Source organism: Mastacembelus armatus, chromosome 21 (assembly GCF_900324485.2).
Source record: "Mastacembelus armatus chromosome 21, fMasArm1.2, whole genome shotgun sequence".
NCBI classification, from domain to species: Eukaryota; Metazoa; Chordata; class Actinopteri; order Synbranchiformes; family Mastacembelidae; genus Mastacembelus; species Mastacembelus armatus.
Genome location: NC_046653.1, coordinates 718,699 through 744,379, shown reverse-complemented (window position 1 = coordinate 744,379; position 25,681 = coordinate 718,699). Strand labels below are relative to the sequence as shown.

The following is a 25,681-nucleotide window of genomic DNA, read 5'->3' as shown; positions in this document are numbered from 1 at the left end:
CAGATCTGTCTTTTTGTCTTAGCCAGATGAAATCTGTTCAGCTCATGTTTAAACCTCTTTGTCTCCAACTTTAAATGACTCCTTTGTCTGGTTAAGGATTGCCTCACTAATGATAATAATAACAACAATAGATAGATAGATAGATAGATAGATAGATAGATAGATAGATAGATAGATAGATAGATAGATACTTTATTCATACATACATACAATAAGAAGAATAATAATAAGACTATATTAGACCTTGAATTCATTATAACATAATAGAGCATTCAGCAGCTAAAAAGTTAGGTACTTTTCCCAGGAGTTGGTAAAGACCAAACAAAGAGCTAAAAGTGGATACTCAGTTTATTGTCATCTGTTTGTTATAAACACTAATCAATACTGATATAAACCTGCTGAAAATGTTAAATGTTCCTTCAGTTATCTTACCTTTGACTCAATTATGATTTCACAAACACAGATTTAGAAGAAGTCAATTTAGAAATGAAGAGCAAAACAACACTTTCCTTATGTGATAAATCTATCACAATAATATATATCATATATGATAATTATATTACATTACATAATATAATACATAATAGGCTGTACTATGTTATGGTATATCATGTAACTATATAAGCGCAATGAGCAATAACTAAAAATGTGCATAATTAATACATGACAATCATCACTAATAAAATATGTAAGTGATGAATAATAGTTTACAAGTGGTATTCTGGTTAGAAATACACAAGGCAGACACATTAGAAATGTCTCTTGTATGAGCACTGTGCTGCAGAGAAAGCTCTTACTCTCCAGTGAAAGTAGGGTTGGCCACGGATGTGGTGGCGTTTCGGAACAGTGGGTTGTCAGCCTGGTAACAAACAAAGTCAGTGGTTATTGATTTGTGTTCATCTAAAGATTATCCTTATCTTCTGTCTTTTTTCAAAATCATATAAAAGCTTTATGTAATATGGGAAAAACACAGACAAATCATTAGGTGCTCCATAGTGTAAAAGGTCAACTGTGAATTCTCTAGGGCATGGTTGCCAAACTAGGGAGCATGCGGCAATGGCCAAACCTGACACCAGAGTCAGGGAGTTTGACATTGTCATTCATTATATGATCTCCAAGACTCAACAGATGCTGATGAAATCATCAGTTTGTACATTTTTTGAGAGGTTGTGCAAAAATTAATGTTGTTCAGAAATAAAATATAAAAATATTTTACAAGTCCACACAGCATCTCTATGCTTTGTTTTATTGTGCTACATAAATAGCACATTCTCCAGTGCAGCAGTCTAGTATACTGTGCTGCAGAAGCAGAAATAAGTTGAATAAGAATTCTTTTTCATTATGAAGCTTGCATAACAAACAAAGATATAGCAAAAACACTAACACCATAAACACTTGTTCTCAAATGTTAATGTCTAGTTTTTAATTCAAATCAATTCAGTTCGATTTATTTGTATAGCACCAAATTTCAATACAATAATCTCAAAGCACTTTACAATAACCAAACAAATTTCCATTTTAGAGCAGTGATAATAATTCTAAAAAGTATCTCACCTCAGCCCACTTGGATTTCTTTTTTTCATTTTCAAACTTCCTGAACTCTTTCAGGTCCCTCATGTAGATCACTAACTTGATGAGCATCAGTAGCAGGATACCAATTAAAGCCACAGATGCTATGGAGCCACCAATGATAGCTGTGACGCTGGGAGGCTCTGGACAAACTGGAAAGAGTTATGTATCACACAAGCTTTTACACAATGTGAAAATGTATGGAAGCATATGTCAGCTGGCGGCTTTGGAAACAAGTGATGGAGATATTCATTGGTCCGTCTGTGCACTAATCCATCGCTTTGGGCCATCTTAGCTATAGGATAAACTGCCATAAAATGCAGTTCAGACTTTCATGTTCCAATCAGACCCATTTATGTGTAGCCTAATTTATCAATGTTGCATACGTACAAATCTGGGCTTGAAATACAGAAAAATGTGGGCACCTGCACCGAAACTCTTATATACTTCTAAAATACTTTTGGTATTAGGGTAACTGGTCATACATACCAGCAAACCAAGGGAAATTTTGTATTTATACTTCTAAAAGTTTAAATCTGATATAAAACCAATAATCACATATCCATAATGTAATAAACATTTCAGCCACTTACATTGTGTTTGTAAGCACCTCTCTAGTTATACACTCCAAATCTCAATGATCTCATTTACTTCTATGATTAGTTATTAAACATCCCAAATATACATACTTTCATTTGTACTTTAATGACAAATATAAAGTATTTGAATTATTGAAATTTTTGTTGTACGATCACACCAACGTCTGGTGGGAATTTGCAGCAACTTTTGGACCTGATCCAACTAGAAATCAGCAAAGTAAATAAATGATTTGATAAAAATATATTATCCTTAAATCTGGAAAAGACAAAATTTCTGGCATTTGGTAAATGTAGGACATGGTTATATTTTACATTTTTTGTGTAGGCAGCATATTAGGATGAGACTAGAGTGCTTACTTCACCCTACTACTTTGAAACATGTAATATGTATATAAGAGATATCAGTTGGTTAATTGGTACTTATAGTATCAAATATATGGACACTAATGGACTGTGGACAAGCATGGGCAAAATTAACTTTATTTTGGAACTGCACAATAGAATTGTTTTCTTTTTGGGTGTCAATATTGGAGTTTCATTATTAAGGTTATTGTTGTTTTTTTCCAATCATTATTGCATGTTTGAAATAAATGTTAATAAAAAAATAATTGTCCTGATTGTTGTCTTAGAAACTTTCAGTCTATCAAGAGTGGTTTGTTTATAGTGTCTTGATTCTCTGTAATCAGTAAGTACAGGTCCACTAATCTGCAGACTTGTAGTCTGGTTTAATGTTCATGAATTGAAGAACCAGTGATAATTGCAATATGAATTGTAAGTATCTCTCAGCTTTGAAGAGTTTTCTGACTTTCATCAGGAGCTTACCTCTCTGTTTCAGAATTTGGGCCATATAGTTATCCTCTCCAATTAACTGGTCCAGCTTGAAGTTGATCCAGCAGCCTTCTGAGTCCTTCTGCTGGCACTCCTTGCCTGATATAGTCAACTGGTCTACTACCTCATGATAAATGCTGTTGCTGCAAGCTATACTGCAGTTCTTTTTAAGTGGACCGGATTCAAAGCCAAGGCATTCAATGCAGTTCCTGAAAACAACATATATGTACAACATCACTTCAGAGTCAAGTCATAATCTATCCACATAGAACAGTAGTATCAACCAAATTGTGTTTTTGGTGAACCAAAATATGAAATGATCATTTAAAAGTTAAATCTGACAAGAAGTTTACACTCCTTACAGTTTTGTCTGGCATGGGTCAGGACAGCCAAGGCAGAACTGGCAATATGGACGCTGGTATTCCTCTTTACACTCACAGCGGTTACATTTGCAGGTCCCTCTGCCATTACACACGGTGTTGTTACTGGTACGACAGCCCTCCTCAGACACCATGCACTGGCAGGCCGAGCCCTCATAGCCTTCCTTGCATTTACATTTGCCACAGTTGCACTTACCATTTCCTGCAAGTTGTGAGGAACAGAGAGCAAATTGCAAAAAATTACAATGGCAGAATGTTTGGAGATAAAATAAAGAGGGCTTTATAGGTAACAAGTCTAGGTGAAAATCTAACTTCATTTCAGGGACTTTGTAACTGTGCTTTGTGTATGAGCAGCTTGCCTTTTCTTTCTTTATCCAAGGAAAGAACGTATGAATCAGTGTACTGGCTGACTTCATGAAAGGACCCCATAGTGATTTTGCATGTCAAGGAAGAATCATTGTATTTATAAACAACTATCCACCTTTTGTTGTCAGATTGTTTCTAATGAGGTTGAATGTAGCTCCAAGCAAACTGATTTTAAAGAGCAACAAGGAGCTTCAGACATTGTCCAATACACAATCCAATTTGGTACACCCTGGACAGATCACCAGTCTATTGCACACATATAGACTTACACCTACTCACTCCTACGAGCAATTAACCTAACCCCAAACTGCATGTCTTTGGACTGTGGAAGAAAGAGAGTGACCATATAAAATCCATACAGGCATGGGAGAACATGCAAACACCATAAAGAAAGGCCCCAGTTTTAAACTGGATTTAAACCTGGAACCTCCTTGTGAGGCAACAGTGTTTACCCCTGCATCGGCATTCAACCCAGACAACAAACAATGGCTTAATATGAAAAACATAAAAAGTATATGCATTCCCAGATATTTTAATGAGATTTTAATGTATTTAATATTTTTTTCTACAGAGAAATACTTGTATGTGTTGAACCATTATATAAAAAGAAAAAGTTTACATAGATAATTAGAAAATGTCTGAAACTCTACCTCCACACAGTTGATTCTGGAACTTTTCGCAGTGTTCATCATCACACTCACAGAAGGCACCGTGGTAAAAGTTTCCATTCTCTGTGGAATGACACTGACACCTGCCGCACACACAGTCTCCTCGCCCCTCACACTCGGTGCCATTCTGCCTCTGACAGGATGCTCGCAGGGAGCGTTCATCTTTATCACCTATAGAGCAGTTGCAGAACTGACCGACAAACCCATCATGGCAGCTGAATAAGAAGAGGTTAGAGTCAAAGACTGTTGCTTCTGTATGTTGATTTGTCATAGATTAAACAAATGATGCGCTGTTACCTTTATACACAGCTTCATCTGCTTATGCTTTCCATGTCACACTATGCTGCTCTAACAACATTTAACATAAGACTAAGTCTTTCATGTATTTATATTGATCTACCTGTGCCCACAATTTATTACAGATTATTTGAACCTTTGCAAAGTTTGATTAACCCTATAAAAAAAATAGTAGCTATCTGTTTGAAACTATTTGAAGATTTTCAATCAGGATTTAGAGCACATCATAGTACAGAAACAGCACTGCTAAAAGTCACCAACAATCTTCTCTTAGCCTCAGATAATGGACTTGTTTCTATACTTGTCCTCCTAGACCTTAGCGCTGCATTCGACACTATTGACCACAACATCTTATTACAGAGACTGGAGCATGTGACTGCTATCAGAGGAACAGCATTAAAATGCTTCCAATCCTTTTTATCGGACAGATTCCAGTTTGTTCATGTCCATAATGAACCTTCCACATGCACAAAAGTTATTTATGGAGTTCCACAAGTCTCTGTGCTAGGACCGATTCTGTTCACCGTGTACCTGCTTAGGCTATGTCATTAGGAAGCACTCTATTAATTACCACTGCTATGCAGATGACACTCAGCTGTATCTATCTATTAAACCTGTTAACACAAAGCAGTTAACCAGATTTCAAGCGTGTCTGACATAAACTGACATAAAGGCCTGGATGACCAGTAACTTTCTACTTTTAAATTCAGAGAAAACAGAAGGTATTGTATTTGGGCATAAAAACCTCAGAAATAACTTTTCTAAAATTATAGCTACTTTAGATGGCATAGCCCTGGCCTCCATAGCCCTGGTCTACTATGAAAAACCTTGAAGTTATTTTTGACCAGGACATGTCCTTTAACTCACACATAAAACAAATCTCTAGAACTGCCTTCTTTCACCTGCGCAACATTGCGCAAAATTAGGAACATCCTGTCTCAAAATGATGCAGAAAAACTAGTCCATGCATTTGTTACCTCAAGGCTAGATTACTGTAACTCATTACTATCTGGATGTCCCAATATCTCCATAAAGAGCCTCCAGTTAATCCAGAATGCTGCAGCCAGAGTCCTGACAGGAACTAGCAAGAGGGATCATATTTCTCCTATATTAGCTTCTCTTCATTGGCTCCCTGTTAAATACAGAATAGAATTTAAAATCCTTCTTCTCACATACAAATCCCTTCATGATCAAGCGCCTTCATACCTCAAAGATCTCATAGTACCATATTATCCCAATAGACCACTTCGCTCTCAGAGTGCAGGTCTACTTGTGGTTCCCAGAGTTTCCAAAAGCAGACTGGGAGGCAGAGCCTTTAGCTATCAAGCTCCTCTCCTGTGGAACCAGCTCCCAGCCTGGGTTCAGGAGGCAGACACTCTCTGTACTTTTAAGGCTAGACTTAAAACCTTCCTCTTTAACAAAGCGTATAGTTAGGGCTGGCTTCAGGTAACCCTGCATCGGTGCACTGAGCTCCCCTACCCCTGCCCTCCCTTCCCTTCCCCTCTCTTCCTCTCCTCCCCCTCACATGTATATTCCACCACTGAATGTCACTAACCTGGTGCTCTCTCCCTCTCTCGCTGTACCTTCTGCAGGTGTCTCCAGTCCTGGAGCTGTATATTGCTGATGTGCAGTTACTGGTCCCACCAATCTGCAGTGTCTATTTGTTGTTTATTGTTGCTGTTCTTTTCTCTCTCCTCTATCCACTCACCCCAACTGGTCGAGGCAGATGGCCACCCAAACTGAGCCTGGTTCTGCTGCTGCCTGTTAAAGGGAGTTTTTCCTCTCCACTGTCGCCAAGTGCATGCTCATAAGGGATTTATTGGGTTTTTTGCTTTTCTAAAGTGCCTTGAGATGATTTGTATTGTGATTTGGCGTTATACAAATAAATTGAATTGAACTGAATTGTTAGTAGAGCTGGGGGAAATGCTATGGGTTGGTCTATGGCTCAGGTGAGCACCTGGTTTGGATGAATGGAAATAATTTTATGAACTAATTTTAATAGCTGTAAATTTAGGTGCTGGTTTTATTTATTAGTCTGTGCCAGACTGAGGAAACACACCATGGGCCACCACTGTGGCACTGGGTGACATGTTTCTTCATAACAAAATAAGTATTTCTTATTTCAAGAGCTCCAGATGCTAAGAATGGTGATCACAATATCCAAAGTAAGGAAGAACTGTGCATGTGATCTCTGCTCTGTTTACACTGCGCTACACAATGCTAGAAGATACTAGAGTAGTAGCAGAGATCTCGTGCCTGCACAGTTGGCTTTTTCATACTTCCTAGACTTTAAGTTTAATGTTCAGCAAATGAACGCAACACATACTGTATTGTATTTCATGTAATAATATTACATGCCAATTTACTGACATTTTCATTGTGTAAGTAACTTACCTGCAAATACCACAGCTCACTCTTCCCTTTTTGTTACAGTGTGCGTGGTTATTGTCACTGGGGTCTTTACATTGACATTCACAGTTTGTAGATAAGGTCACTGTCAATGTGTCTTTAATTCCAAGAGGTCTGATTGTAAAAGACTTCTCCTCCATACACAAGTGTGCTGTCACGGTGACATTAAAAAATATCTGAAGAGGGTAGTTAGAAATGGATATTCAGTGGATATTAATATTTTACATTCACAATTTAAAAATGTTACAATTATAAAAAGAAATCATCCAAAATAGTAGTTAATATACACCTGCCATCAATTAAAGTGACCAAATAAATTTCAGCTGTTCCTGGAGCTGTGAATCAAGTTTTATTGCCAAGAATTTGAACTGAATTACTACCTAAGGTTTCTCTCTCTCTTTTTGCAAAAATAATACAGCCAAAATAATCATCAATAAGAACACCATGCATACCCATACATGGTGGTGCAGCTGACTAGCATCATACCTGAGGGCTGATGATTAAGATGAAGATGAAAGAGAACTTTTACCTTTCACCACAACAATGAACCATAGATAGATAGACACATACAGATAGATCTATATTTTAAAAAAAAGGCTTCGCCAAAAGAAGACATGGCCTAGCCAGATCTGAGACCTGAATCCACATAAAAACTGTAGGTTAATCTGTAAGGAGTGTGGTTTAATTTTTAAATTTTAATATGCACTATAGAAATACTCAAAATTATCATTCATAACACCTTATTTAGAAATATGACAATTATTATTTAATCCCCCTGCCAAGTCTGTGTCTGACCTTTTCCTTAATAAATTCTGTATTAAATTTAGTCAACAAAAACAACAACAATTATACAACATGCAATTTTGGCCCTACAACAATGTCATTATTATGTGAACTACTTCGCTTTGTGCTGATTCCATTTGAAATGGCCAAATCCTCTCCAGATGTCCTAATCAACTCAATGTCTTGGACACTGTATCTCTGAAATATGGCAAAACCTAAAAGAATGCATGGTTCTTTCCCCTGGTTCCTCAGACCAGTTAAAATCAAAATACTTGTTGAAACCCCTCCTCTGAGTAGCATACTACTAAATTATAAGACGATGCTGTATCATATTCGTACTCTATATATTTCCAACCTCATCTCTAGAAATCATCAAAATTTTGTTTGTATACTGTAGCTCTATGGGGCTGTTATCCTATCACAATTAATGTAAACACATGGACACTGTGGACTTGTGCCTCAATCTGTACACGTGGAGAATTGTGTGCTTTTGTCTCAATTTACTGTGTATGCATGCTCAACCTGCAAATCTGCAGAAGCTTTTACAGATTTCTGTACACATTTACAAATCTGAGCACAGATCTCAGTACAGATTTACACATTTCTGCTTGAATTCGCTAGTGCACAGTGCACAATTCTACAACTATATCGATAAATATTTATGCTACAGTAGCCCACTATTGGCCTAAGTACTTACATATACTAGGAAAGCCTTCATGTGTTATATTCAATTCCAACATTGCTATTTACAGAGCTATGGCCTTCTTTTACTCAAGCATTGTAATTATTTGTAATCTTTATGGTCTGGCATTGTGCTCCATTGTTTTAAATTAGCTTTTTTTTTTTTTTAAATTTTATTATTTTATTATTATTACTTATTTTATACTTAAACAGTCTTATTTCAAACAGGATGCATAGGGGAAAATTACAGGATTCAAAACCATCCTATCTCTCCAAGCTGCTTGCAATTTTTCTGGTCTCTTCATTCAATTGACAATTCAATATACAAAGTGGTGATGAGGAGTTTAAAAACTCAATAAAGCACTGACCTCCTGTCCCACATGGACGTTGTCACAAACCCCTTCAGTTTCCTTTGCTGGTGCTGCATGATCACATATTGGGGTGTAGACTACTCTTACATTATCAGGGAGATTGTCATGGGTCACAGTTACTTTGGAAGACAACCTCTGTCGTGCATTGTGGGATATACATTGGTAAAAAAAGAATGGCTTCAAAAATGCATGACCATACAAAAAGAGTTTTGTCAATGACAAGTACACAACTTACATTATATGCACTTTCAATTAGCTGAACAACATTGTCAGAATTTGATGACAGAACTCCCACCTCTGATTTTGGAATCATTTTAGAGAGTTGCTGTGAAGTCAAAATACAAAGAAAATCAGTTACAGTAATGTCTTGATAAAAAAGAAAGAAAGAAAAGAAATGCAAAGTAAATTCTCTTTACCTTGTACACTTCCACCACATTTTTTGTCACTGCAAATATTGGCTGAATATTGTTTTTTTCCAACTGCATAGCTAGTTGTCCAACAGATGGGTAGTCCTACAAACAGTGAAAGGCAAAATGTGAAATTGTGTTTCCCTAAATCATCGTTTTAAATGCTAACCACTAAACAAAACTTAGGAACTGTGTTTTTCAAGAATACACTTTGAAATCTGTATGGTGCTAGCTGACCCTTTGCTGTTAGCACCACCTGGTCAAGCCTGCTTTTGTCTGCCCTAAGGAGCCAATAAGGGTCAGGCCTGGTTTAGTAATTGGAAAATACCAGGTGCTACAAGAACGGGTTGGGCATCAGGCTAGCAAGTCACCCCTTAAGAACCTCATTGCTACAGAAACAATGAGCTTTTTTTTTTTTTTTTTTTGGAGAGACCTCATCACCCCATGTACTCACCAGCACTGACGGACCCCAATCTCAAATGTTGATAAGTCATAATGGGTAGTTGCAGTTAATTCCAGCCTGGGTCTTATTTTTCTAATTTCCCCAGCAGTTATAGTAATGTGGCACTGCACTCATTTAACTGTTGCGTTCCTGATGTAATTTGATACAAACCATCTCACTACTCTTGATGTAAAGGTTATTTTCCATATGGCACAGTTCATCATTGGGTTCCAATATACCAGCCAATTTTCCATCCCCAGCCATGTGGAATCCAGCATCAGTGGTTAGTACAATCAGTCGAGTGCTGCTGTTCCTCCAACCTATTTTGTCCTAAAGAGAAAACGTCTTTAAGCAAGAGAACTTCTAAGACCCAGTTAAATGGAACAGTTTTGATTCCTAGCTAAAAAATATATAAATATCTATATATCTTAATAACTTGTTTTACAGAAAATATTTGCAGCTAACGTGAGTCAGAAGTAAAGTAAAGATATAGCGATCTAGGGTAGTCATTACAAACAACTACTGAGGATTATACATTCTGGGCAACTTGACATCTATCCCCATAGCTTGCTCATATCTTTTTTTTCTTGCTCTTGTTCGTTTACAATGTCCTCTTGCAGATGAGGTAATAACAAGAAAGACAAAATACTACGTGTCTGCAAATTTCTTATTTCAAATAACAAAATGAGAAAGTATGCAATGTGGAGTTTTTGACTGCCTGTGCACAGGTAGAGAAACGCTAGCTGTGGCTAATTGCTCTGCAAATGACCTACAGACTGTATGAGTATTGATGAGCTGTGTTTAGAAGACTATTAAACACTTTTAAAGGTATGGATGCATAGTCCTGTTAGTGGTTTACAGACCAAGTATGTTGTACAGCTTATTATACACAAAATACTGTATAAAAATATCATATAGTTTTAAATTGTATTTGAATCAATTAAACATTATGTATCACTTATTCAGGCTTTCCAAGGTTGCAGCAAGTTGCTGTGGATGTATTGTTACATTCCTGTAATGCTGCCCCAGACATCTTGTAATTTACTTTTCTTCTGATTCAGAGACAACTGTATACCGTTATGACTGAAATCATGTTCCTTCTTAGCACTCTGACACTAGCACACATACAGAAATCACCAAATCCTCTGCATCAAGGCATAATATGGGTTATGTAGATTAACAGTCACAGATTAACAGACTATCAGTCATGTTTCATCCACCTGCAGAGTAAAATGACTGTCTTAGATTTTTACATTAAGCTGTTCTATATTTTTGAAATGTCACTAATGGACCTTGTGATAGTGTTTACCAGAAAAATAGCCTTTAATTTTTTGGTTGTTGCTTTGCTTCATCAACAATAGTTATGTTTTTTACATTTGGCAGCATTTTAAGGTACAAATGCTGTTGTGCACTCCAGGTTAACTTTCTCCTAAAGAAATCAATTGTCTACTCTTTATATTCAGGACATAAAGTCTGCAAGTGGTGGCTTCATACTGTTAAAGCCTAATGTTTTGAGATGCTCCTGAAAAACAGCAGTGTAATACAATACATTATTTATATATTTAGCCATTTCTGATTCCTACCAGCTAGTTTAGGAACCACTGAGCCATCCTACATACTTTTAGGGAAACTAGAGCAAGTTCAAAAAACATTAAAAAAAATGACTAAAAATGATCTTCTAAGTACATATACTTAAAACATAATGTTTTCTAGTTTTAATATTAAAAATAAACTTATGACAATACATAGTGATCTCTTTGGTTGGGTCCTTACCACACACACAGCGGCCTGCATCATGGCATCAAGACTCCCCTCAGGAGAGTCCAAGTTCCCTGAAATGAATTGCTCTTTCACTTTTGTATTGAACTCATCCTCTCTTTGTGTCATACTGAGCACATGCCTGTAGCCAAAGGCAGCCTCGCACTGCTGATCATTTTCATCACAGGGCTTCTGCAGTTTCTCCTTGTTGGTGTTAGTGTAAGGAAGGACTGTCTTATCAACAAAGGCACCAAACCCTGTGGTTATAAAAAGGCTATTAGCTCCTAAGTTTTTGATGCAGGCATTTCAGACCACTAGGACATAATAAATAAAAGGCAACACTTAGAATACAGACTGCGTGTCCACTAGGAATGTGAAATTTATATATATATATATATATATATATACATATATATATATATATATATATAGTGTGAAAAAGTGTAGTTTTGGATTTTGTTTTCTCTTAATAATAAAAACCTTAATTTAAAAACTGCATGATGTGTTTACTTGTGTTATCTTGGACTAATATTTAAATTTGTTTGATGATCTGAAACAAAGTGTGATAAACATGCAAAAAATAAGAAATCAGGAAGGGGGCCAACAATTTTTCCCACCATATATGTATATGTATATATATATATATATATATATATATATATATATATATATATATATATATATATATATATATATATATATATATATGTGTGTGTGTGTGTTTAAAGGATGCTTGCAAGTTGTGTAGTAGTCTTAAGTGCCAAGTAATAAAAGTAGTACAGTATTTTACAGTTTTTAACTGTCAAATTAACATTGCAGTTTTATTACCTATTTGAGCATGATCTGTGATTTTTTTCAGAGCTGCAAAAAGACTTTTCCCCAGTTCTTTGACATTGTTCAAGTCATCTTTCATAGAGTAAGACAGGTCCATCAGATAGTAGAGATCAACTGGATAACCCTGAACTCTTTTAAAAGAAACCGTGAATGTCGTAGGAAGCCCTGTAAAAACACAAGAGAAAAAAAAACTAATGAGAAAAGAAAAGAAAAATATTACATATATTGCACATTTATGGCTAAAACAATATGCAAAAATATTTTAAAGTTGAGTGACAGCAGGTTTAAACAATTCTCAAATCAAATGTGGTGAGATATGATAGTGAGAAATATTAAAAGATTATGTGTTTTTGCCCCAGTTCAGTTCTGCCCAAATAATGACCCCACATTACACAGGACTCTAGTTTCACTCTGATCTGGAACCCAAAAACTGCATTGGTCATTATAAAACTGATTTCACAAACCGGGTCGCAGTTTCACTCTAATCTTCTGTGGACTCAGTTGGACAGGCTCCTGCATACGAAATGAACTGGACAGAGGCTCTTTCTTGTCTATAATTAGTTGGTTGTGAGGGGAGATGATTTCTTCCATCATGCAGCCTCTTGCTATCAACTGAGCTTGGGTGTCACAGCGTGCTGCTTCCTGCTCACCTGCTTTGGTGAAATTCTGCACAATGGAAATGTAAGAAGACAAGAAGAGATATAACAATTGTCTTGTACTCTAAAGATAAACTGTTTCACTCATCCATACTTGCATATATTACTGACTGTAACACATGCCTACCTGGTTGTTACTGGCCTGTGTCCTGTTTGATATTATTTCTGTTGATTGCTAAGGTTGTCTGCATTGTTTTTTGACCAAGTAAAACTACTACTTAGACCCAAAGTTAAACACACCACAGATCCCCTGCAGTTTGTGTATGAAGAACACATTGGTATGGATGATGCTGTCCTCTGTTGTCTCTGTGCCTTTACTCATCTGGAAGAACCTCAAAGTTGTATGAAGGTTATGTTCTTGGTGTTTCAAGTGCATTCAATATCATCGACCAATCATCCTCAGAGACAAGCTCAAAGGGATGGGGCTGGCCCCTCCTTTTCTTCCTGGATCACAGATTACCTGACAGAAAGGCCACAGTTCATCAGGCTGCGGAACTGAAGCAAAGGGACAAATGTCTGTTTCCGGGTAAGTGAATCACTTCCTCTTGCAAGCGTGTCGTGCTGATTTGGAAGCGCGGCTCTGCACCTTTGAACAAAAGCCAGATAGCCTAGCCCCGTTAGCTGATCGGGTGACGGTCCGACGGAAACGTACTCCTAAGCAGAAGCCCACGGCTCATCACCTGCCTGTTCACGTTTCTAATAGATTTTCCCCGCTCAGCGACACACCCGCTGAGAAACCGACTCTGATAATTGGCGATTCCATAGTCAGGAACGTGAAAATAGAGACACCAGCGACCATAGTCAAATGTTTCCTGGGGCCAGAGCGGGCGACATCGAGTCAAATCTGAAGCTGCTGGCTAAGGCTAATCGTAAATATGGAAATATTGTTATTCACGACGGCAGCAATGACACCCGATTACGCCAATCGGAGGTCACTAAAATTAATGTTGAGTCGGTGTGTAACTTTGCTAAATTAATGTCGGACTCCGTAGTTTTCTCTGGACCCCTCCCCAATCTGACCAGCGATGACATGTTTAGCCGCATGTCATCGTTCCGTCGCTGGCTGTCTAGGTGGTGTCCAGCAAATGGTGCGGCTCTCATCTGTAGAAATCTGACCGGGTTTATTAGCCAAACTAATAGCCTGTCAGTCTAAAACGCCTCTCTGCAGTTTCCTTACAGCCGTCGCCCCCTCAAGCCACATAGAGATTGTGTCTGCCCCTCGAACATATTGTTGTAGTAGTGGTTAATTAAATACAAGTCGAAGTTAGTTATTCTTTATATACTAATAATGAGTTCTGTATTGACCAATTAGATGCTGTTACGTCATTATGCGGGGACTAGTTCACTGTCTCTTTAGCTTCAGTATGCTCGCAGGCTCCGGTGTGGATGGTTGCATTCAAACCCATCAACACTGGGCAAGCGCATAAACCCCGCTGTTGTAAGGTTATACTTTCTAGAGTAAAGTTCCTGCAACGATACATATTTGTTGTGTGCTTCTCTTCACGCCTCCACGGACACGGATAAATAGCGATACCGACGAGAGCACAACAATATAAATCAAATAAATCGGATGTTAACAGAAGAGGAGTTGTTCATAAAAATTAAGACCACTCCTCTTATTGAACAGAAAAACATTATTAAATATTAGGTCTCTTTCATCTAAATCTCTGTTAGTAAATGATTTGATAACTGATCACCAAATTGACTTACTCTGTCTTACTGAAACCTGGCTGCAGCAGGATGAATATGTCAGTCTGAATGAATCAACCCCCCTCAGTCATAAAAATTATCATGTTCCTCAAAGCACAGGTCGAGGTGGAGGAGTAGCTGCAATCTTCCACTCAAACTTATTATTAAACTTTCATCCTCAGAACAGTTATAACTCATTTGAGAGCCTCACTCAGCCTCTCACATCCAAACTGGAAAACACAAAAACCAGTTCTACTTGTCATTGTGTACCGTCCACCTGTCCCTTACTCAGAGTTTTTAACTGAATTCCCTGACTTCCTGTCTGATTTAGTGCTTAGTTCAGATGATGTCATTATAGTGGGAGATTTTAACATTCATGTAGATGTTGAAAATAATATTCTCAGCACTGCATTTAATTCTATATTAGATTCAATTGGTTTCACTCAAAATGTTAACAAACCCACCCACTGTTTCAATCACACTCTTTTGATCTTGTTCTGACCGGTGGCATCGAAACTGAACATTTAATAGTTTTTCCCCAAAATCCTATTTTGTCAGACAGGCATTATAAAGGCATCTGGTCCCACACAACCAGACCTGCGTTTTTTTCCAAGAACTGTGGCTGCTCTGAATCAAACATTTAAATCCTGAACACACAATTCAACTAACCATCCACATTATTTGCACTATGTAGACTGTTCTTACAGTCTCTTACACAACAGTGTATACTGTTAAGCTAAACATACTGTCTTAGTAACTTGAACTCACATTTATATGGAGTGCATATTCTATTTCTATATTATCTCAGCAGTGTCCTGTAAGGTGATTGTTCATCAGGATGCTAATTTTATATCCAGCTGTATATATAAAGTTCTAATCTATCTAATCTATAAAGTTAAGCTGTCGTCATAATATGTGGATGTAAAGCCTTGGCAGGGACAGTATATTTAAGTTTCCTTCTCACCAGCTGTTGACACCACACACAGTATGGCCCAGATTTGATGCAGTCATCACAGGAGTTGATCACAGACTTCGAACAAACTTCAACATGTTGACAAAATCCTGCAATGAAAAACACAAACTGCATGCAATACAGGCCTGTAAATAAAATGTAAAATCGTTCAGCTGACATGGACACAAATCATTCAAATTTATCTTTTTATGTCTCACTGGAATACAAATGTAAAAAGAAATCAAATGTGTTTTGTAGGTCTTAGCTGAAAATAATAGTTCAAGACACGGCAGTGTCATTGTCAGATCAGGGTAGAAATAAAAAGGTACATATCACTCTGCATAATACAAATACAAATAAATCAAATGCAAATCAGTCATCAGTTTTTATTATTTATGTTATGATGAAGACCTTGTGAGGTTGAAACTGCTCATGTTGAGTTATGCTAAACCAAGGCTTTTGACATTAGTGAAAATTATTATAAAGCATTTTAACATGAACATTATATTTACTATGCCTGAAGAGTGTGAGGAACTTATTTAATGATATTAAAAATATTCCTTAGATTTGAAAACAATGTAATGTTAAGTTTGAAAAACTTACCGTTTTTACCCATCAGCAGGAGCAAAAGAAACAGCCAACACTGATCCATTTTCTGATGACAAAAAATAAATGCTGACATTTTTTCTATTATAGCAACATTCAAAAGAATTACATTTGGGAAATTGCCATACAGGGCAAAACATGTCATGTCATGTCATGTCCTGTCACTGTGAAACAAGGATCATTTAAAACAAATACAAATATCACATCTTTAATGTAGCCCTGAAAATATAGACCTTTAATTTAAAGCACAAATCCAGGATTTGATTATTGCTTGATGAATATCAACCATAGATCTATGATTTACTCATGAGTAATTAAATATTCAAATATAAATTGTTTTCAATTCGTTTTCTCAATAGTGTTTGAAAACATTTCTGAGAAGTAAAAATCCCTTAAAATGCATCCAGAGCTTATTATATGGCGTTTATGCAACCCATACTCAGAGCCAAGTAGAAATTACCATTATATTCCACAGGGGTTTATAATAATACAATATTCTTGCCCTTCTTATTTGTAAACAAAAATTGCATTAATAAACATGGAGGACTTAACTCATCTAAATTCCAGCAGAGTGAAATTTGCACAGACACATCTAAACAGAAGTAGCCATAGGTGTACTATGGCCACGTTTAGATATACTAAAAAGCTCAGTAACCAAAATATAGCATGGCAATTTGCTAAAGTTGGTTATGAGTTGTAAACTTGTAGAAATTGCTGGCTATTGACAATGTGACACTCAATCAAAACTATACTATACTATGACTGTCATTCAGTTGATATCTGTGTAACATCCACCCACTGTCTGAGTTTAGGGTAATACTGGATGAATGTAATGGTTTCTTGACGCATATTGTTGCACAGTGTCAGCACCATAAAAGGCAAAACAGAACAGTGAAAAGTATATTTCCGCTTTTTGACTCAGGCTGAAAAAGGGTTCATGAGAATGCAGACTAGCTCAATATAATAATATAATATAAAATGTATAATAATAATACAAAATATAATAATAATGAAACAACACACACATTGAATTAGAGTACCATACACATCAGATTGATTTTAGATGCACAGATGTAGAGGCAGCAGGTGGTGGAATGACATTAAATCACTGCTAACTATGCTACAACCAAATTCTGTAACTTGTAAATGTCCAAAAAGTGTAATTCTTGCAAAAAGAAACAAATGTCAGTGTCTAAACCTTAGAGGCAGGCGTACCACATCCAAGTGTAATTTCTCAAAGCATTCTGGGATAGAGTGACTGTTTTGGCATACTGACACTTCCTATTCTCTGGTCTCAACAACTCTATATGTTAATGCTAATAATAGCATAGTAATTGCTAAACCTGGCTGCAAAAGGCACAAAGGGAATGCATGAGAACACAACAGAGCTTCAACCGAAACTACCACTAAATGCAGGCCACTAGTGCCACTCCTAGCAGCAAACAGCCTCATACACACACACGGATACACAACACGACTATGCCTATTGATAAATGTAGTATATACAACATACACACACAACATACACATTAAGTGCAATGTATCCAAATGATTGACACATACACACAATATATTGTATCATACAGTTACTGCATTAATATTCTAACAAAGATGTTCATTACTTGGTTCACCATTATTGTGAGTAGTTAAGTGGTCTGTTAGTCAAGTTTCCCTAATGTCCCTAAACATGCCATTAGGGATTTTTGTTTTGGTTTTGTCTGGTAGGAAAGAGCCCTTGGTGTTAGCACTGTGTATACATATCTATATATCTATATATATATATATATATATATATATATATATACACATATTTTTTTATATACTACTCAGCAAATACAACTTCAAGTTTCAGAAATGAATCATCATCAGCAGGGTAAATAAAGAAACAAATATATTTAGACTGTCCTCTGCTTTGTCATGAGCAGTTTCAGCATGAGTCAGAATGTGCAAGACAGTTCGTTAAGGATGCTAACTACAGAAGTAATCAAGCCAATAAACTGTGGTAAACCTGAATTCAAAGCATTAATAAACTGTGCATTGCTTAATAAGAACAAGTAACTGTGGCTGTATACTGTATGAGGCCTACACTTGCACTTACATATTTTGTATCCATCATCTGAACAGATAAGATGATACTATGACAGAGCCACAGAGTTCAATAAAATGGAAACATCATCAAATGAAAACAGAAAATACAACCCTATCTATGTACAAAGATGTGCCAGTTAACTTCCTCACACAAAATACAAAGCTTGTTTTCCTCATTTGGCTTAATGCAAATTTCCCAAATTGTCACAAACTAGTTTTTCACGTTATAATTTTTTCTATTGTTAACACACCATCCCTAGGTTTTCATTTAGGAGTATAAACAATAAAACGTTTATTATTTTATTTTTTTTAGTACAAGAGTAAAAAAGCGGTTTCTTTACTAGAACAAAGTATTTCTTCATAAGAGCTTACTTACCAGAAACAGGAAGCTGCAGCTCTGCTCTGTGGTTGACAGTTGTGTTAAATAAAGTGGGTAGAGAGACTCCACCCTAATGACAGGAAGTATGAAGCAACCAATGTTTTATCAACTTCATTTCAAAAGTGGTTTAATCTGTAATAGATTTTTTCAAGCTACACCAGACATATAATCGTCAAAGCACATCAAAGCATAACACACTGATAACATGTCAGCAGGAGCGAGGAATCTGTCTCCTTTTTTACCAGGACACGTAAGAGCGGAAGACGGATACTGGGGTGAAACGCGGCACCGGGTGAGGCCGCCTGAGTTTCAGGGGTTGACAGCGTACGACAGAGATGTGAAACTCACACCCGGAAAAGAAATAATTTCACATGTCTATAATTACTGGCCCTCATAGCACTCCTTACCCTCTTACTACAAATCCCACTACGCACTTCAACAGCTGACCCCCCCAACCCACTGCCGCGCTGTTCGGCAGTTAGTCGATATTCACAGATTCGAACTTCCGGCTTCAATAAATCTCAAAAGAAACCATATTAAAACACCAAAACCACAAAACCAGTGTGATTCCTCTCACACTGACTATGTACCACAACCGAATTTTTATCAAAATCATTCCCATTTCATGCACTCCATACAACATGTCTCTAAATGAGCGGAGCCGACATTTTAGGGACCGTCAATAAATGACAATACCACAGCGGAAAATATTCAATAACTCCATGCACTGTAGTGACCTCAAACTCTTGTCACACATCAAGGATTAACTCCTCTATGGACTACAACTCTTATTTTGGCCATTTTCACTTTGCAAATATTTTTATGAATTCTTATTCCTGTTTTATGCAATATTATATTTAATATCTCCCATATTGTTTACTGTAGTAACACCAAACTCTTTTCACACATCAAGGGTGAACTCCTCTATGGACTACACCTCTTACTTTGGCCATTTTCACTCTGGGATAACTATGGTCACTCTATTAACAAGAAATCATCCATCAAGCGTCAAACAATAAAAATACCTTCTTTATTTACATTGATTTTTTTCAGTTTGAAAAGGGGCGTCTTCATATTCATTCATATTCATATTCATTCAAATAACAGCCTCAGCATTGCATTTAATTCTATATTAGATTCAATTGGTTTCATTCAAAACGTTAATAAACCCACCCACTGTTTCAATCACACCCTTGATCTTGTTCTGACCTATGGCATCGAAATTGGACATCTAATAGTTTTTCCCCCAAATCCTGTTTTGTCAGATCATTCTTTAATAACTTTTGAATTTAAAATGATGGATCATGCAGCGTTTGGAAGAAAATTCCACTACAGCAGATGTTTATCCGACAACGCTGTTAATAAATTTAAGAAAATGATTCCATCTTTATTTACATCTATGCCAAGTATAAACATAGTGGAGGGCAGCTGCTTCAATCCCACTCCCTACCAAATTGATCATATTGTTGACAGCGATGTAACCTCACTGCGTGAAACGCTTGATTCTGTAGCCCCTCTGAAAAAGAAGTTAATGAATCAGAGAAGACTAGCCCCATGGTATAATTTACATATTCGTACCTTAAAGCAGGCATCAAGAAGGCTGGAAAGGAAGTGGCGTTCCACAAACTTAGAGGAAATTTTTCTAGCCTGGAAAAACAGTCTAATAACATATAAAAAAGCTCTCCGTAAAGCCAGAACTGCATACTATTCATCACTAATAGAGGAAAATAAGAACAATCCCAGGTTTCTTTTCAGCACTGTAGCCAGGCTGACAACAAGTCACAGCTCTGTTGAGCCCAGTGTTCCCTTAGTTCTCAGCAGTGATGAATTTATGAGTTTCTTTACAAATAAAATCATAACTATTAGAGATAAAATTCAGCAGATGCTTCCTATACCTGCCATAAATGAATCTTCTACTACAGTAGCTCTTGAATCATCTGTAGGACCTCAGTTATGTTTAGGCTGCTTCTCTCCCATAGATCTCTCTGAATTTACATCAGTAGTTGCTTCATCGAAATCATCAACGTGTCTCTTAGACCCCATCCCGACTAGACTGCTTAAAGGCACCCTGCCATTAATGAACTCATCTTTATTAGACTTGGTAAATTTATCTCTAGTATCAGGCTATGTACCACAGGCCTTTAAAATTGCAGTAATCAAACCTTTACTCAAAAAGCCTAGTCTTGATCCAGGAGTCTTGGCTAATTATAGACCAATATCCAACCTGCCATTTATTTCTAAAATCCGAGAAAAAGCTGTTGCTAAGCAGCTATCAGACCACTTACACAGGAATGAACTATTTGAAGATTTTCAATCAGGATTTAGAGCACATCATAGTACAGAAACAGCACTGTTGAAAGTTACCAACGATCTTCTCTTAGCCTCAGATAATGGACTTGTTTCTATACTTGTCCTCCTAGACCTTAGTGCTGCATTCAACACCATTGACCAAAATGGTGTTGAATGCTCTCTTATTACAGAGACTGGAGCATGTGATTGGTATCAGAGGAACAGCGTTAAAATGGTTCCAATCCTATTTATCGGACAGATTCCAGTTTGTTCATGTCCATGATGAACCTTCCACACGAACAAAAGTTAGTTATGGAGTTCCACAAGGCTCCGTGCTAGGACCGATTCTGTTCACCCTGTACATGCTTCCTTTAGGATATGTCATTAGGAAGCACTCTATTAATTACCACTGCTATGCAGATGACACTCAGTTGTATCTATCTATTAAACCTGTTAACAGAAACCAGTTAACCAGACTTCAAGCCTGTCTAACTGACATAAAGGCCTGGATGACCAGTAACATTTTACTTTTAAACTCAGAGAAAACAGAAGTCATTATATTTGGGCCAAAAAATCTCAGAACTAACTTTTGTCAAATTATAGCTACTCTAGATGGCATAACCCTGGCCTCCAGCACTCCTTTAAAAAACCTTGGAGTTATTTTTGACCAGGACATGTCCTTTAACTCACACATAAAACAAATCTCTAGAACTGCATTCTTTCACCTGCGCAACATTTCCAAAATTAGGAACATCCTATCTCAAAATGATGCAGAAAAACTAGTCCATGCATTTGTTACCTCAAGGCTAGATTACTGTAACTCATTAATATCTGGATGTCCCAATATCTCCATAAAAAGCCTCCAGTTAATCCAGAATGCCGCAGCCAGAGTCCTGACAGGAACTAGCAAGAGAGATCATATTTCTCCTATATTGGCTTCTCTTCATTGGCTCCCTGTAAAATATAGAATAGAATTTAAAATCCTTCTTCTCACATACAAATCCCTTCATAATCAAGCTCCTTCATACCTCAAAGACCTCATAGTACCATATTATCCCAATAGACCACTTCGCTCTCAGAGTGCAGGTCTACTTGTGGTTCCCAGAGTTTCCAAAAGCAGAATGGGAGGCAGAGCCTTTAGTTATCAAGCTCCTCTCTTGTGGAACCAGCTCCCAGCCTGGGTTCAGGAGGCAGACACTCTCTGTACTTTTAAGGCTAGACTTAAAACCTTCCTCTTTGACAAAGCATATAGTTAGGGCTGGCTTCAGGCAACCCTGAACCATCCCTTAGTTATGCTGCTATAGGCCTAGACTGCCCGAGGACCATTGGTGCACTGAGCTCCCCTACCCTAACCCCCCCCTTTCCCTTCCCCTCCCACCTCATGTATATTCCACCATTGAATCTTACTAACCTTGTGTTCTCTCTCTCCCCTAGTTTGTGCTCTCTCCCTCTCTATTCTCTCTGTACCTTCTGCAGGTGTCCCTGGTCCTGGAGCTGTATATCGCTGATGTGCAGTTACTGGTCCCACCAACCTGCAGTGTCTATTTGTTGTTTATTGTTGCTGTTCTTTTCTCTCTGCGCTATCCACTCACCCCAACCGGTCGAGGCAGATGGCCGCCCAGACTGAGCCCGGTTGTGCTGGAGGTTTTTTCTTCCGTTAAAGGGAGTTTTTCCTCTCCACTGTCGCCAAGTGCTTGCTCATAAGGGAATTGTTGGGTTTTTAGTTTTAGTTTTTGTAAAGTGCCTTGAGATGATTTGTATTGTGATTTGGCGCTATACAAATAAAATTGAATTGAATTGAATTGAATATTGTTTCTGGGGCTTTTTTACGCAGTACACAGTTGCCAGTGCCAGTAGGGTCTCCCAAGGTAAACAGGTCCTAGGTGACGAGTCAGAATAAGAATGGTTCAAAACCCCCTTATAGATAAATCGAGATCAAGGACCATGACGGGGCCCCACCCTGGCCAGGCCTGGGGTTGGGGCTCACAGGCGAGCGCCTGAGGGCCGGGTCTCCCCCCATGGGGCCAAGCCAGGCACCAAAAAGGTGACATGGGGCCATCCTCCTATGGACCCACCACCCGAAGGAGGAGCTGTAAGGGGCCGGTGCAGTGTGTTTCAGGTGGTGGTCAAAGGCATAGTAGATACTGAAACTGCCTCTGGGGACATGGAATGTCACTTCGCTGAGAGGGAAAGAGCCTGAGCTCTTGTAAGAGGTGAAGCAGCACCGACTAGACATATTTGAGCTCACCTCCATGCACAGCTTGGGCTCTGGAACCCAACTCCTTGAGGGGCTGGACCCTCTTCCACTCTGGACCTGCCTGTGGTGAGAGGCGGCAGGCAAATGTGGGCTTGCTCATAGCTCCCCAGCTCAGCCCGGCCTGCTGGAGTTTTCCCCGGCAAATGAGAGGGTCGTTCTGCTGGGGGACTTCAACGCTCATGTGGGCAACAACATTGAAACCTGAAGTGGCGTGGTTGGGATGCAATATTAATATCTCTGATCTGAACCCGAGTGTTGTCTTGTTATTGGACTTCTGTGCTAGTCACAGCTTGTCCGTAACAAACACCATATTCGAGCATTCAGGTGTCCATCAGTGCACATGGCACCAGGACACCCTAGACCGGAGGTCGATGATCGATTTCGTGGTTGTGTCATCTGACCTTTGGTCGTATGTCTTGGACACTCGGGTGAAGAGAGGGGCTGAGTTGACAACTGAACACCTCCTGGTGGTGAGCTGAATCCGCTGGCTGCTGGGAACATCTGGTTGAACCCTCTGTCAGAGAGGTCTGCAATTCCCACCTCTGTGAGACCTTCGACCAGATCCCGAGGGAGGTTGGGGACATTGAGTCCGAGTGGACTGTTCTCCACCTTAATTGTCACTGCCAATCGAAGCTGTGGTCGTAAGGTCTCTGGTGCCTGTTGTGGAGGCAATTCCCAAACCGGGTGGTGGACACCAGAAGTAAGGGATGCAGTCAAGCTGAAGAAGGAGTCTTATCGAGTCTGGTTGGCTTGTGGGACTCCTCAGGCAGGCCAAGCATGCAGCAAAATGCTTAGAGGATCTCCTCAATCCCACCAACGTCTTCCATAGATGAAGCAGAGGCTGAGGACTTGGAGGTTGATTCGTCGATTAGCGGGCCAAAGTCACCGAGGTGGTTCAGAAGTTCCTCGGTGGCAAGGCACCAGGGATGGATGATATCCGCCTTGAGTACCTCAAGTCTGGATGTTGTTGGGCTGCCTTGGCTGACACGACTCTGCAACATTGTGTGACGATTGGGAGTACCTCTGGATTGGCAGACCGGGGTGGTGGTTCCTCTTTTCTAGAAGGGGGACCGGAGGGTGTGTTCCAACCACAGGGGGATCACACTCCTTAGCCTTCCCGGGAAAGTCTATGCCAGGGTACTGGAGAGGAGAATTCGGCTTATAGTAGAACCTCAGATTCAGGAGGAACAATATGGTTTTCACCCTGGTCAGGGAACACTGGACCAGTGCTATACACTCTTGTTTGCCCAACCAGTCTCACATGTACTTTGTGGACTTGGAGAAGACATTTGACCGTGTCCCTCGTGGCATCCTGTGGGAGGTACTCTGGGAGTAAGGGGTTCGGGGCCCTTTGCTAATGGCTGTCTGATCACTGTACAACCAGAGCGGAAGCACTGTCGGCAGTAAGTCAAACCTGTTCCCAGTGGGGGCTGCCCGTTGTCATAGGTTCTGTTCACTATTTTTATGGACAGAATTTCTAGGCGCAGCCAGGGGCTGGAGGGAGCCCAGTTCAGGAATCACAGGATTGCATCTCTGCTTTTTGCAGATGATGTCCTGCTGGCTTCATCGAGTCAGGACCTTCAGCATGCGCTGGGGCAGTTTGCAGCTGAGTGTGAAACGGCTGGGATGAGAATCAGCACATCCAAGTCCGAGGCCATGGTTCTCAACCAGAAAAAAGTGGCTTGCACTCTCTAAGTCGGAGGAGAGATCCTGCCTCAAGTGGAGGAGTTTAATTATTCCAGGGTCTTGTTCATGAGTGAGGGAAGAACGGAATGGGAGATTGATAGATGGATCGGTACAGTAGTAGCAGCAATGTGGTTGATGTACCGGTCTGTTGTGGTAAAGAAGGAGCTGAGTCAAAAGGCGAAGCTCTCAATTTATCGGTCAATCTACGTTCCTACTCTCGCCTATGGTCGTGAGCTCTGGGTCAGGGCCAAAAGGAAAAGATCTCGGATACAAGTGGCTGAAATGAGTTTCCTTCGCAGGGTGGCCAGGCGCTCACTTATAAATAGGGTGAGAAGTTCGGTCACCGGGGAAAAGTTTGGAGTTGAGCCGCTGCCCCTCCCCACCCCAGGACATGCTGGAGGGATTATGTCTCTCGGCTGGCCTCGGAATGCCTCGGTATCCCCCCAGAAGAGCTGGAGGAAGTGTCTAGGGAGAGAGACGCCTGAGCATGTTGCTGCGACCTGACGCAGGATAAGCGGCAGAAAATGGATGGATGGATGGAAAATGGCCAAAGTAAGAGTTGTAGTCTCTAAAGGAGGTCATCCTTGACGTGACAAGTTTGGTGTTACTACAGTAAACAATATGGGAGATATTAAATATAATATTGCATAAAACAGGAATAAAAATTCATAAAAACATTTGCAGAGT

General features: G+C 38.9%; 1 protein-coding gene across 1 annotated transcript; it reads right to left on the bottom strand.

The window, feature by feature from the left end:
• Positions 1–330: 330 nt before the first annotated feature.
• itgb2 (integrin, beta 2) lies at positions 331–18,952 on the bottom strand. Its single transcript, XM_026294797.2, has 16 exons — positions 18,760–18,952; positions 16,293–16,344; positions 15,702–15,799; positions 12,857–13,058; positions 12,387–12,557; positions 11,574–11,815; positions 9,972–10,130; positions 9,368–9,463; positions 9,187–9,276; positions 8,949–9,086; positions 7,102–7,292; positions 4,393–4,625; positions 3,359–3,578; positions 2,991–3,205; positions 1,555–1,721; positions 331–859 (listed from the first exon to the last, which is right to left on the bottom strand). Exons 2-16 carry the CDS (start codon positions 16,339–16,341, stop codon positions 794–796), a joined length of 2,337 nt encoding a protein of 778 aa, XP_026150582.1. The 5' UTR covers positions 16,342–16,344; positions 18,760–18,952; the 3' UTR covers positions 331–793.
• Between the last annotated feature and the right edge of the window lie 6,729 nt (positions 18,953–25,681).

What these genes read in the sequence shown, in the direction of transcription:
- itgb2 (XM_026294797.2), bottom strand. Translation starts at nt 16,341, where the DNA reads ATGGATCAGTGTTGGCTGTTTCTTTTGCTCCTGCTGATGGGTAAAAAC. An exon ending in ACATCAAGAGTAGTGAGATG is followed by an intron (nt 9,464 to 9,971) that starts GTTTGTATCAAA and finishes CACTGTTTGTAG; the next exon opens with GACTACCCATCTGTTGGACA. An exon ending in AGAAATCCAAGTGGGCTGAG is followed by an intron (nt 860 to 1,554) that starts GTGAGATACTTT and finishes GTTTGTTACCAG; the next exon opens with GCTGACAACCCACTGTTCCG.